The sequence below is a fragment of the Ostrinia furnacalis genome, unplaced genomic scaffold (assembly GCF_004193835.3).
Source record: "Ostrinia furnacalis isolate ACB-3 unplaced genomic scaffold, ASM419383v2 OfSCF0322, whole genome shotgun sequence".
In the NCBI taxonomy this organism is placed as follows: Eukaryota; Metazoa; Arthropoda; class Insecta; order Lepidoptera; family Crambidae; genus Ostrinia; species Ostrinia furnacalis.
The window spans coordinates 474,086-488,258 of NW_021130561.1; the positions used below are offsets into that span (position 1 = coordinate 474,086).

The 14,173-nt window shown below is 35.8% G+C and overlaps 1 protein-coding gene across 1 annotated transcript; it reads left to right on the forward strand.

Moving 5' to 3' along the window:
* The first annotated feature begins 511 nt into the window (after positions 1 to 511).
* Positions 512 to 2,379, forward strand: LOC114360743 (carcinine transporter). The gene has a single exon (XM_028315535.1). It carries the CDS (start codon positions 599 to 601, stop codon positions 2,360 to 2,362), a length of 1,764 nt encoding a protein of 587 aa, XP_028171336.1. The 5' UTR covers positions 512 to 598; the 3' UTR covers positions 2,363 to 2,379.
* Positions 2,380 to 14,173: the final 11,794 nt, after the last annotated feature.

Genomic DNA, 14,173 nt, shown 5'->3' on the forward strand with positions numbered 1-14,173 from the left:
ATAATCTGCTACTAAGAACGTGCACAAGTTCTTGACATGTTCGACAAGTTTTGAAAGCATTTAAAATAATATTACATTAAAAAAGTATCTCCCGGGACTATTCGATCTTCACTTGCTGAGTTTTGGAGGCCAAGCTGTAGATCCTGGCTGTACAAGAGTTGCACTGGCGGGAAAGTGTGGTGGGATATTATGTCCCGTTATAGTAAAGTATTTATGTAAAATAAAACGTCCTAAATTCTAATAAAATAGTAAATTTTGGAAAATTAAGTATCGTAAAATTATATAAGAAAACAAACAGCATTGTCTGCTTTTGCAACCTAATATCTAAGCTAATATTACAGTTCACCTTGCAAAATTTCCATGCACGTACAAAGCCCTTAATCCCGATTGTTTATTGTAGGACGTCAGAAAACAAGAAACACCTACCTACCAACTAAAGCCTTTAGCAAATATACACAAACTAAATTTAGCGAGACGTAAACAGCCGGCGGTATTTTATATAATCTCTCGCAAATTAGTAAATCATTTAGTTCAACTTACGTCGCTGCCACAAATAGTTCTAGACATAATTAAAATAAGTAATTTAAAAGAAACAAGAATGGCTGCAGATATGAAAATAAAATATCCAGAAGACAAACGAAATGTGGACAAAGACCATGCAGCGGATGAAACAGAAAACAGAAAAGTTATACAAGCAAACACAGTAAAAGCTGATGAAGTGGATTTTGATGATTTGCTATCTTCTGCCGGGGAATTCGGGAAGTACCAAATCCTTCTATTCTTTTCAACATTCCCGTTTTATGTGTTCGGAGTGTTTGTCTACTACTCGCAACTGTTCATGACCGAGGTATCACCGAACCATTGGTGCTGGATTCCTGAACTAGAAAATCTTACTGACATCGAAAGAAGATCTCTGGCTATCCCACAAGACGGCAGCACCAGGTTTGGATATTCTCAATGCAAAGCATACGCGGCCAACTGGAGCGAAGTAATCATGTACGGATTGAAACCAAACGAGTCCTGGAAAACGGTGCCATGTCAACAAGGATGGGAATTCAATAAGAGTGAGATACCATACCCTACTATATCAAGTGAGTTGGGATGGGTGTGCGACAAGGACAGCTATCAAGCAACTGCCCAGACGTTCTTCTTCGTGGGATCAATTCTTGGAGGATTCGTAATAGGATGGGTCTCGGACCGTTTCGGAAGATTACCAGCTGCTGTGATTAGTAACATAGTAGGGTGTATTGGCGGTGTTCTTAGCACTTTTACTACGAATCTATCTGAGTTTGCTGTGTGCAGATTTGTTATGGGCATGGCTTATGACAATTGTATGATGATGGCTTATCTTATTGCCTTAGAATATGTGGCGCCAAAGTATAGAACTATAATGTCGAACATGTCATTTGCTCTCTTTTATGCGTTCGCTGTCACGACCTTACCGTGGTTGGTGCTTGCATGCGGACATTGGAAAACTGTCTCTCTAGTCACAAGCTTGCCTTTAGCTTCAGCAGTATTGGCACTATTTTTCTTGCCAGAAAGCCCCAGATGGTTATTAGCTAGAGGGCGGATAGATGAAACTATACAAAAACTTTTGACGATCGGACGAGTTAATAAAAAAGATATTCCGTCAAAGTTGGTTGAAAAATTTAGACTCTCGGCAAGCAATAGAAAGCAGGAAGAGACGGCTAGTAGTCTAGAGCTACTGAAGAGGCCAACTCTGAGAAGAATTTTTATATGTATGTGTATAGAATACATGTGTTGCACTATGGTGTTTGACGGACTAGTAAGAAGCCTTGGGCAGTTGGATTTCGACTTCTTCGTATCATTCTCTGTGGTGTCTTTCACTGAGTTCCCATCGATGCTCGTCACGGCATTCATCATGGATTGGATGGGAAGAAGATGGTTGACGGCCATTGTGATGACAATTAGTTGTATATTTTCTGTACTGACAGTCTTCATGAGCGGCATCACCTCTGTGATATTCGCAGTCATAGCGAGGTTTTGTGTGAACATGGCGTACAGTTGTGCTATGCAGTGGGCTGTGGAAATGTTGCCTACGTCTGTGAGAGGATCTGGAGCTTCTATAGTGCACATCTGTGGGTATGTGGCGACTGCTTTAACTCCTTACGTCATTTACTTAGAGACGTACATCCACTGGCTACCGTTAGTGGTCGTTGGAGCCATCGCAGGGTTGGGTGCGATCATTGCTTTCACTTTACCTGAAACTGCGAAGAAGGACATGCCTCAAACGTTCGAAGAAGCCGAAGACTTGGCTACGTCACAGAAGTTTTGGGAGTTTCCTTGTCTAAAAAAGCCTCCTCAGACTGAAGGTCAAACCAACGACAGCTTTGAAATATAATTCTATTGAAGCGTAAATGATTTTTATTCTATTTTCTGAGCCTGAATTTCACATCTTTGCCAAAGCTGCCACTTTTATCAAAATTGCTTACAAATCTGATGTTTCATATTTACCAAATCTGTTTTATTGAATACACTTACGTCAATCATAACGCAATTTATATTGAGCTAGTATTCGCGTCGGGTTACGCTCGTCTGAGGCTAGTAAACTATCAATGTAACACTGAAAATGGCTAATTGTAGCGTAAATAAATTGAATGGTAGTTCTGTTAAACCTCTGTAGTTCCACAAAACAAGCGATTTTAGAAACAGCAATATGACACACAAACATGAGAATATCTTTAAACTATAATAAATTTTATTGGCCTTATGGCATTTCATATTTTGTTTCACCTTTTCTTTTGACTTATACTCGTAACGTAACTCGTAGAAATGAGGAGATCCGCAGGAGNCCACATCACAGAAGTTTTGGGAGTTTCCTTGTCTAAAAAAGGCTCCTCAGACTGAAAGTCAAACCAACGACAGCTTTGAAATATAATTCAATTGAATCGTAAATGATTTTTATTCTATTTTCTGAGCCTGAATTCCACATCTTTGCCAAAGCTGCCACTTTTATCAAAACTGCTTACAAATCTGATGTTTCACATTTACCAAATCTGTTTTATTGAATACGCTTACGTCAATCATAACGCAATTTATATTGAACTAGTATTCGCGTCGAGTTACGCTCGTCTGAGGCTTAAAATTGTAAACTACCAATGTAACACTGCAAATGGATAATTGTAGCGTAAACAAATTGAATGGTAGTTCTGTTATACCTCTGTAGTTCCACAAATCAAGTGATTTTAGAAACAGCAACGTGACATACAAACATGAGAATATCTTTAAACTAAATAAACTTTATTGGCTTTATGGCATTACATTATTTTATTTCACCTTTTCTTTTGACTTATACTCGTAACTACCTTCTGTATTTATTTCTAACCATTCGGTCCACCCGCTAATAAAATTAAATAAGGAATAAATAGGTTTTATGGCACTCTCGTTTCAATTTATTGTCAATATAAATAGGCTTTGGACCTTTGTGAATCAATTTGACGATTGTCATTTTATGCGAATGGGTCATAGAATATCGAACTCTCTTATACTTCACAAATAGTATCCTTAAACTTAAGAAAACACACTCGAACACACATAAAAACCTTTGGTAGAATTAGGTCTACAAGTTAATTTTAATAAATTGCTAAAGGAATATTCTTTATAAGGTAACTCTCATAATATTTTTGTATCTCTTAACGAGGCTAAAAAAATTAATGTACTTAGATGCTTCACTGATTTCACTGCACCACTTAGGCCCAGTTTTTTGTACCAAAATTAAAATAACCAAGTGTCTTTCGTTAGCAATGGTTAAAAATTTCCCTAAGAGTAGGCGCACACCGTTGATTTTTCGTCGGCCGATAGTTTAGTCGGGCAGTTGATCAGTATGGGCATGTATGGGAGTGCGCACACTACGCCGATTCGATTTGGCCGATTCTTCATACAAATTAAAATCGGGCACAACTATCGGCCAACTAAAAATCAACGGTGTGAGCCTACTCTAAAAGTAAACCATCGTTCGAAAAACGTTTTTGCTGATATTTATTATTTAACCATTTGCCATTGGACGATTGGTTATTTTAACCACGGGTTAAAAAGTTGGGCTTTAGCTACACAGCCTAGGTGGAAAAACAGCTTAAATGGGTAATCATCAAAACCTTATACCTCTGTTCCGTTTCCCGGAATTCCGATTAAATATTAAATGAAATGTTACGTTCCTTTTCTAAGCGTGAATAAATAACGCAGGCGTCGCAGATAACGCAGGAAAAGGGATCAAACTGGGTTTTGCTAACTTTTGTTTAAACTTAGATTGTTTGTATCGTTTTATTTGAAAGTCTTACGCCCGTATTCACAAACGATGCTTGCTTAAATGAAACAGCAAATCGAACGCACATCGTTGAATAGAGCTCTGTGATTGTTTCGTGTAACCCTGTGCGTCCATGCGCACTGTGAGACCTCATAGTAATGTTTGTGAATACGGGCGTTATTATTGTTTACGAAGCTTGAGATGTAGGTTTAGGTACTTTGATCGTTATTAATACCTATGTTTTGAAGCAATAGTAGAGCTTCAATAGTAGGAATGATATAACACTCATCATCATCATCATTTCAGCCATAGGACGCCCACTGCTGAACATAGGCCTCCCCCAATGCTTTCCATGTTGATCGATTGATATCGGCCTGCGTCCAGCGCTTCCCTGCTACCTTTACGATGTCGTCGGTCCACCTTGTAGGTGGACGTCCCACGCTGCGTTTTCCGGTACGCGGCCTGAAGCTGAAGTGGCAATGGGCAGGGCACATAGTACGCAGAGCTGACGGCCGATGGGGCAGAAAGGTTCTGGAATGGAGGCCGCGTACCGGATATAACACTACTGAACCTTAACTTCGAACTCCTCCTATGTTCTTCTGATTAATTTCGTTGCGGGTAGATCTTTTAACACCGTTGCTAGGCTGAAGGCTGCAGTCCATAGACCATGGCCTAGCATCAGTGTTACCAGATCTGTCGCCAACAGTGGTCAAGCTGCAGATCCTGGCTACCCAGGAGTTGCAGCGGTGGGAACGAATGGTTAGAATAGCCCCGACTATCCCTCCCTTCTACCTTCATATTTTCTTCTGAAACAAAAACTAATATCATATAGGTTCTTGTGAGCTATTTACGTAGCATTCACGCAAAAAGTAGTGTGACACTTCTAAAATTCAAGACAACATACGACGTTAACTGTTGCGGATTCTAATCTTGTCGGAAGCATTTTTGTTTTATGTGCACATAAACATAGGTAAATGATGCAGCTATGAATATATCCACATGTTAAATATTTTATACGATAACTAAACTAGTCATCACAGAAGGCTCTTTTACTTTGACGCTAGGTCATAATGTAAGAAAACAATTAAAAATGGCCGGTATCATTCATTCAGTTTGAAGTCCTATCCAAATTGACTTTGGTTAAAGGGTCAACTGAAATTGGTACAGTTCGTTTCCTCTCTGCAACCCACTTTAATATTCGATTGTTGATATTCACAATTAAACTCAGTAGTTATTAATTGACCCTTTAACAAGTTTTGACTGATTTAGTGCTATTATACGTATTTTGAAATTTATTCGATTGAAATAAGGATTAAAATCGATAGAAAAGTTTTTTGCTAAAAGCTCAATCAATAAGGGTTAACCCACAACTTCTCAAATATTCATTGACATAAAATACCTTTTAGTCAAGCAGTATTGTGAGGCATGGCACCCTTGTCTATGGTAATGTTTTAAAGCGGGTCCCAAACTTATTTTGTCTACTGCCTACTTTAAGACTAAATTATTTTTAGCGCCCCCATTTTTTCAGCTACTTAAGAATCACTATAATAGATGAAATTACAAATCGCATCTTACATACAATCGCAATCGAATATAGGCCTTCCCCAATGACTTCCACATCGCACGGTTGGTAACGGCCTGCATCCAGCGCCTTCCTGCTACCTTTATCAGGTCGTCGGTCCACCTTGTGGGTGGACGTCACACGCTGCGTTTTCCGGTACGTGGCCTCGACCCCAGAACCTTGCTGCCCCATCAGCTGTCAGTTCTGCGTACTATGTGCCCTGCTCATTGCCTCTTCAGCTTGCTAATCCGTCGGGCTATGTCAGTGACTTTAGTTCGTTTACGGATCTCCTCATTTCTGATTCTCTGGGTCTCTTACCGGTCCGGTATTCCTGCAGCGCCCACAAGGGGGCGTTATCGCCCACTTTGGGAAAAGCTGGTTTAAAGGGAGACGTTTTAAGGATAAACACATCAAAAGTATAATTATTCCGCTATTTCGTTGACATTGCTCGAAAGCTTTGTTTTAAATGCTGTAGGGTCCTGAAATAAATTAATAGAATTTGATGTATTTATTACACGTGTCATGAATGTAACGAATTAGCGCTATAACTATAATGCTATAAGATACCTACATTAAATAATTTAAGGCTCGAGAAAATTCAGTGCAATATTTTTGGTACACTTAATAATAATAATAATGTGCCCTTTGAACTTGACGATTAGCTCGTAAAAATACGGAAAACACTAGCCGTGCTTGTATTATATTTGACTTGGAGTTGAAACTTTTATTCAGTACCACACCACCACATAATTATGAAATTCAGTTGGTACTTAAGTTTATAGTAGGTACATACGTTAAGTTAAATTGATAATGAATCAGTATTATATTCATTCAGTAAAATGTATTTATCAAAACATACTTGAGTCAATAAATACAAGTGCTCATTAATGTTATTAACACGTTAATACCTTCCAGAACAATTAACTGGGCGATCCAATATTGCTCCACTAAGTGATCTCAAAATGCGTCTCATCGCTTTGTCAGCAATCTCGTTATTTCATTAAGGAACCCTTAGTCAGTCCACGTAACGATTTTCTTGGAATTTCCTGGAATGTCGTCGAGTTAAAATGGAAGTCAGGATTTTCCTCCTTCGGAGTTACTAAGTAAGTTATTAACATTAGTAACAAGAGCATGCTTTAGGAAATGTTTAGGTTTATTCGTATTAATGTAACATTTAATTAAGCAAAGATATGGAATTGTGTCATTTCTCATAACGATAACTTAATTATCCCAATAAAAGTTTGTCTAAAACAGTTCTTAAAACGCAAACCAGAATTCATATAAATTTCGAGTCCGGCGTTTTTGATTCAGGCTCTTAAAAATCACATCACAATCCATTATTTTTTTACACATGAGAAGTAAAAAGATGTTTATATGTGCAATTTTTTTAATTTTTTTAATATTTAATAGTCTGATGCAAATAAAAAAAATGACTTTGACTTTGTTTTTCACAGTGTAAACAACAAGTAAAAAATAATGCTAGCGTGCAAAAATATTGTCGGATTGTTGATCTCTGATAGCGGTAAACGGGTAAAATAATGGTAGAGACATCTCAACCGTTAATTACACATGCATAATGTATTCCAACTTGAACTGGCTGACAGTTACAAATTTACACCAGCGAGACGCTTTGGAGCGAGCTTAGGACGAACTTTAGCTAGTTAAACTTATGATTTAGAGCTTTGTTAGTAACACGAGGCTGCTTGTAAAGTTAGCGGAATGTACAGTCAGCATATTACACATTTTTGGTGGAAAATGGCACTTATTTCCAATAGATAAGATGCAACAGTTTTAGCTTGATGTGCTGTCGTCTGTATTCGTCTGTCATTGTACCTAGTTTAATTACAGCTTGTGAGAGAATTGCTCTACTAAAGGTGGATTTATATTTACTTTGTCGTGACACGCCAGAATGGGATTGGTTTCATATTATTTTAAATTTCAAAGCATTTTTTTTTGTTACTATCACTTTGTTATTCACCTGAGCCATCTTAATGGTCAGAATAACATTTTGATAGTATTCTACTTTAGAATAATTATATTGTTAGTAAAATAGATAATGTTCAAAATGAAATAAAACTAAGTTTCTTTTGTAAATGCGTTTATTTAAAAAAGCGTTTCAACAGAATAGAAAAACATTTAGGCTGAGTTGCACCATCTTATTTTGACATGAAAAAACTTAAAAAATCTGTTAAACTCCATATAAAAAGCACCGGTTATTGTTAAAGTAACGGTCAAAGTAAGCTGGTCCAACTCAGCCTTAGGATTGTTTTCTTGTTGAAGTAATTTCAAAAATAACTTTTTAATTAGTTTAACCTTATCTATGTGTGTTCACTGTTATTTCACAGGCAACTTTGAGTCCTATATGTAAATCTTAATTTTAGACTAAACTTAGTCCTGAGACTTAATAAAGATGTAGAAGTCCTTGTAACCTTGTGATTTATAGCCACAATGGGGGGTTCCCTAGACGGTTATTCAAAATTAATGTTCACAGTGAAATTACTATAGAATTAGGTTAAGTACTCAAGAGTGCTATAATGAAACTTACATCGCATTTTAGATGGATATTATACATTAAACGGGATTTGGCAACACATAAACACTTTAAAAAAAGTGAAAAAAGGTATTTTACCTTCCCGACGTTTTGACTCGGTTGGACGATTAGAAAAGTTTTAGTGAGAATTAAACAAAACATGCAACATGAAAATTTAAAATATTAAGTAGGTATATAAATGTTAATTGTATTCGAATTCGTAGATAGTATCATCTATTTATTATTTATTTATTGACAAAGATCTACCAACAACCCATCTTTACACAAACAAGTAATGCATGCAATGATGACAAGACCAAAAGATCTATTCCATTCTAAATAATTAATTACTGTCAATAACGAAATTAGGTTGAGAGCGAGTTGTTTTGTAAACCTCATTACTGTATGTATTGTAGCAACATTTTGTTCATTATCCAACCAACGAAGGTACACCAAAACCAATAAATCAATAAGTACGTTACTCACAACAAGTAATCAGTTTCATTGGAGAAGCTCTCAGCATGTCTGTATATCACGATCTTCATTACCGTGTGTTGCAACTTAGTCAGGGTTGTCACCAGTAACTAGCAAGCAGTGCCTGACGTATGGGAGCGGCACGGAAATTGATATACAGGGTGGAATTTTATAATGCCACCTGGAGGGAAAGTACTCTTAATACTGTAGATAGAAAATTTTACTCAAAGAAAACATTCCTTTATTTTTAAAAAGAAAGAGAACTGCCTTCAAAGATTTCCGATTTTTTTTCGAAAACTCACCACCATACCTACCACAAAATTTTCTGTAAATAATTAAAATAATTTAAGATTTCATGGTTTTCCTTTCATTTAATTTATCAAGTTTGTTAGAGAGATTTCATCCTTGAACTTAACCCTAACGATCGATGCAATAAAAATACAGGGTGTAATTTTCAACAGATTTTAGTTGGTTCGATTCCTGGGTGTAACAAGCAAATTTTTGGAAATCTTAGAACGCAGTTCTATTTCTCTGCAAAAATAAAGGAGTGTTTTCTTTGAGTAAAATTTTCTATTTACAGTTTTTTTTATCCACAACGAGGAAGCTCTTGGCACTAACCGAGTTAATCGCTAGATCTTTACAATTTACCTGAATAATATCAAATCACGTAAACAAAAAGCGACCGCAATAATAACGTTTCATTTGGCCTCACTCGCCACTCGTCCAATCAAAACTTTATTATTGTATTTTTCCCTCTGGTTATTCATAAATAAGAAAATAATTTTCAAAGTTGTATTCTGAGGTATACTTAATTCCTAGATTTAGTTACGTAATACTAGTAGTAATATGCTTGCTGTATCATGAATCGTTTGTCTTGTAATAACATTAAACTAACGTGCGGAATTTCGTAATGCCACCTGGAGGGAAAGTACTCTTACTCGTAATACTGTAAATAGAAAATTTTGCTCAAAGAAAACATATCTTTATTTTTTAAAAGATTAGAGGTATTACAAAATTCCACCCTGTATAGACAACTTAATTTTAAACTTTAGTTTAAAACTGCGATTTCAATTTCAAATTACTTCAAAAATTCTGCAGCTGACACTCGTATCTTTCACCAAAGTTGTGGAGTTTTCTGCGAAACTGAAACGAAGCTGGTATCTGCAGTTCAAAGCATTTCCATTGTTTTCGTACTTATTTTGTTGCCTATATTTGGGACTATTTTGTAAAAAGGTAAATTATTACGGACTAGCGACCGCCCGTGACTTCGTACGCGTGTATCCCGTTTTACCCCCTTAGGGGTGGAGTTTCATAAAATCCTTTCTTAGCGGATGCTTACGTCATAAATCTACCTGCATGCCAAACAGCCCGATCCGTCCAGTGGTTTGGGCTGTGCGTTGGTAGATCACTATGTCAGTCAGTCAGTCACCTTTGAGTTATATAATTTAGACAACGCGATGACACACCAAGTAAAGAACATTGTTACTCTACCAACCTATAACATTTTTTAGTAAAATAAGGGCTATTTACCACAAAATGAATAGTCTGATGTATCTACTCGTACTATGACGCATGTTTAATTCAATCTGACAGAGCTTCATCAAAAACTGTAACTCTAACCAAATTCACAAAGGTGTTTTTGTAATGTGTTCATAATATTCCTACCTCGACATATGAATCTATTATGTACCAACTTACATCTTCTATTTCACCTCTGTAATTAATATGAAAATCTGCCAATTTGTCTTAGGCCATTAGATACCTCAATGAAATAGTCTATTACATAGTTACTTTCACATTTTAGTATAGATTTGACTTCACATTATTTATTACAGCTTAGGTGACAGCCATAGTAGCAAGTTGGCAACTTCGGCGAGCTTTCACAAAGTTGGTCAGAACTTGCGTTGAAGTTCCAAGCGTCTGCACGCAATTTGTTTTTACCTGTTTATGTTTATAAATTGCGTTTGTTTTTGGTATTTATTTAGTTCTTGTGTTATTAAATGTCACTTAAGTAGTTACGATTCTAAATTAAAATAAATTATACTCTAGACCTAGAATATGACCAACATTTGGCAAGTGCTGAGAAGAAGCGCCGCAACAAACTCAGTCACCACTGTCTGCCGGTTAATATAAATAATAAAAACCACTAAATTGCAAACGGAATAACATATCGTTTCACTCAACCGTTATAGATAGATGGTATGTAATCTCATAGCGAAAGAGAACAAATTAGAATTTAAAGTACTTAAAACTCGCTTTTTGTTGTAAAGAAAGATTTAACAGATTACATTTTTAGCGAGACTGGTCGTGAAGCAAACTTGCCATATATTTTAAACTCATTCACTAACGTTGACGTTACTATGGGCCTCATAAGAAGGCTCAAGGTCNCGCAAACCAGAATTCATATAAATTTCGAGACCGGCGTTTTTGATTCAGGCTCTTAAAAATCACATCACACTCCATTATTTTTTTTAAATATGAGAAGTAAAAAGATGTTTATATGTGCTATTTTTTGATTTTTTAAATATTTCATAGTCTATGCAAATAAAGACATTTTGACTTTGTGTTTCGCAGTGTAATAACAAGTAACTGCTTATATGGCTAGCGTGCAAAAATATTGTCGGATTTTGATCTCTGAAAGCGGTAAACGGGTTAAATAATGGTAGAGACATCTCAACCGTTAATTATACATGCATAATGTATTCCAACTTGAACTGGCTGACAGTTACAAATTTACACCAGCGAGACGCTTTGGAGCGAGCTTAGGACGAACTTTAGCTAGTTAAACTTATGATTTAGAGCTTTGTTAGTAACACGAGGCTGCTTGTAAAGTTAGCGGAATGTACAGTCAGCATATTACAATTTTTTGGTGGAAAATGGCATCTATTGCCAATAGATAAGATGCAACAGTGTCAAGCTTGATGTGCTGTCGTCTGTATTCGTCTGTCATTGTACCTTGTTTAATTACTGCTTGTGAGAGAATTGCTCTACTAAAGGCAGATTTAACGACGTCAGTATGGTATTGGATTCATATTATTTTCAATTTCAAAGCATTTTTTTTTGTTATTAACACTTTATTATTCACCTGGGCTATCTTAATATGTAGTCAGAATAACATTTTAATAGTTCTCAACTTCGGAATAAAATTATGTTGTAAGTGAAATGTGCAAAATTAAATGAAAGTTTTTTTGTAAGTGCGAACCTTTTAAGTTCTTTTGCCAAGTACAAAAGCGGTTCAAGTGCATAGACAAATATTTAGGCTCAGTTGCACCATCTTACTTTAATTTTGACAAACGTCAAAAAATCAAACTCCATACACAAAACACCGGTTATCGTTATAGTTACGGTCAAAGTAAGTTGGTATAACTCAGCCTTAGGATTGTTTTGTTGTTGAAGTAATTTCAAAAATAACTTTTTAATTAGTTTAGGTTTATCTCCGAGTGTTCACTGTTATTTCACAGGCAACTTTGAAGTAAACCTACATTTAAATCTTAATTTTAGACTAAACTTAGTCCTGAGACGTAATAAAGATGTAGAAGTCCTTGTAACCTTGTGATTTATAGGCACAATGTAGGAGTTCCCTAGACGGTTATTTAAAATTAATGTTCACAGTGAAATTACTATAGAATTAGGTTAAGTACTCAAGAGTGCTATAATGAAACTAAAATCTCATTTTAGACGGATATTATACATTAAACGTGATTTGGCAACACATAAACACTTTAAAAAAAGTGAAAAAGGTATTTTACCTTCCCGACGTTTGAACTCGGTTGCACGATTAGAAAAGTTTTAGTGAGAAAGCATAAAATGCAATATGAAAGTAATAAATATTATATTAGGTACATAAATGTCAATTATATTCAAATTCGTAGTTAGTATCTTCTATTCTATTCAATTATTTTTTATCCACAACGAGGAAGCTCTTGGCCCGTATCTCACCTGATGGTAAGTGACGATCAGGCCGAAGGTGGAAGCGAGCTTCACAAGGAATACAATTACAATTTGTATTTAGTTACTGTCAATAACGAAATTAGGTTGAGAGCGAGTTGTTTTGTAAACTTCATTACTGACTGTAGGTTGATATTGTAACCAAATTTTGTTCGTTATCCAACCAACGCAGGTACACCAAAACCAATAAATCAATAAGGACGTCACACACAACAAGTAATCAGTTTCATTGGAGAAGCTCTCAAAATGTCTGTATATCACGATCTTCATTACCGTGTGTTGCAACTTAGTCGGGGTTGTCACCAGTAACTAGTAAGTTTAAGTATATATGTACTATACTATGTATCTGTTTACTCAATTTTTAAAAACGATACCTATGTATATGTTACGGTTAATGTGATAAATTGAAAATTATTAATAATAACCGGTTATTATGAATAATTACCGACAGTCGCGGTAAAAGTGATAAATTAATCACATTTAACAGTGATTATTTAATAATTCAACCTTAGTACTAACAAATTTCATAAAAGAGAACAACATCTTGTGTACGTGCTCGTGTACAGCCAAACTTTTGAACGTTTTGATATCATAAATTAATATAATTTGGCATAATGAGTTTGGAATGTTTCTTGCATAATATTACTTTTCCATGATGCCTATAACATAATGTTTTGATTATAAGTGAAAAATAGGTTAAGGTGCGGCGGCTAAGCCGCCTATTTAGTTTTTTATACACATAAATGACCTCATATTAATCACATTTACCAAATCATGCGGTAATTATTCATAATAACCGGCGATTATTCATAATTTTCACATTTATCACTTTGACCGTAACATATAAACTATTTGTGAAAACTATTTTGGCAAATGTGAAGTTTAATTGGTAACTCGTAAAAAATGTGTTATAGAATGCTGTTTGTTTTCCTAACAATAAAAAAAAAATATATAGGTCTAGCACTTAACTTAATCAGTGTCTGAGGTATGGGAGGGGTGACATTGACATATTATGACGTGATAGAGCATATAAAGTACGGTACCAAATGAAGCGATACCAAATGTAAACAAACCCAATGTCATAGTCATTTTTAATAGTAGGGGTGGGTAATGGGTTGCACCACCTATCTTTAACGGTAACTTAACTATGACGATAACCGGTGCTTTTTGTATGGAATTTGACAGATTTTTGACGTTTTCAAAGTTAAAGTAAGATGGTGCAACCCAGCCTAAGGGTTTGACTTTGACATATTTTGGCGGGAGAACGAAACATTACGACAAATACACAAGGTGGGAAGAGACAGAATAGATTGTCAGTTCGACAGTCGAATCGACCTTTTGCATCGCTGCTGGTTGGCCTGTACTTTAAATCTGAAGGCTCGCCGACGTTTGACGT

What these genes read in the sequence shown, in the direction of transcription:
- LOC114360743 (XM_028315535.1), top strand. Translation starts at nt 599, where the DNA reads ATGGCTGCAGATATGAAAATAAAATATCCAGAAGACAAACGAAATGTG.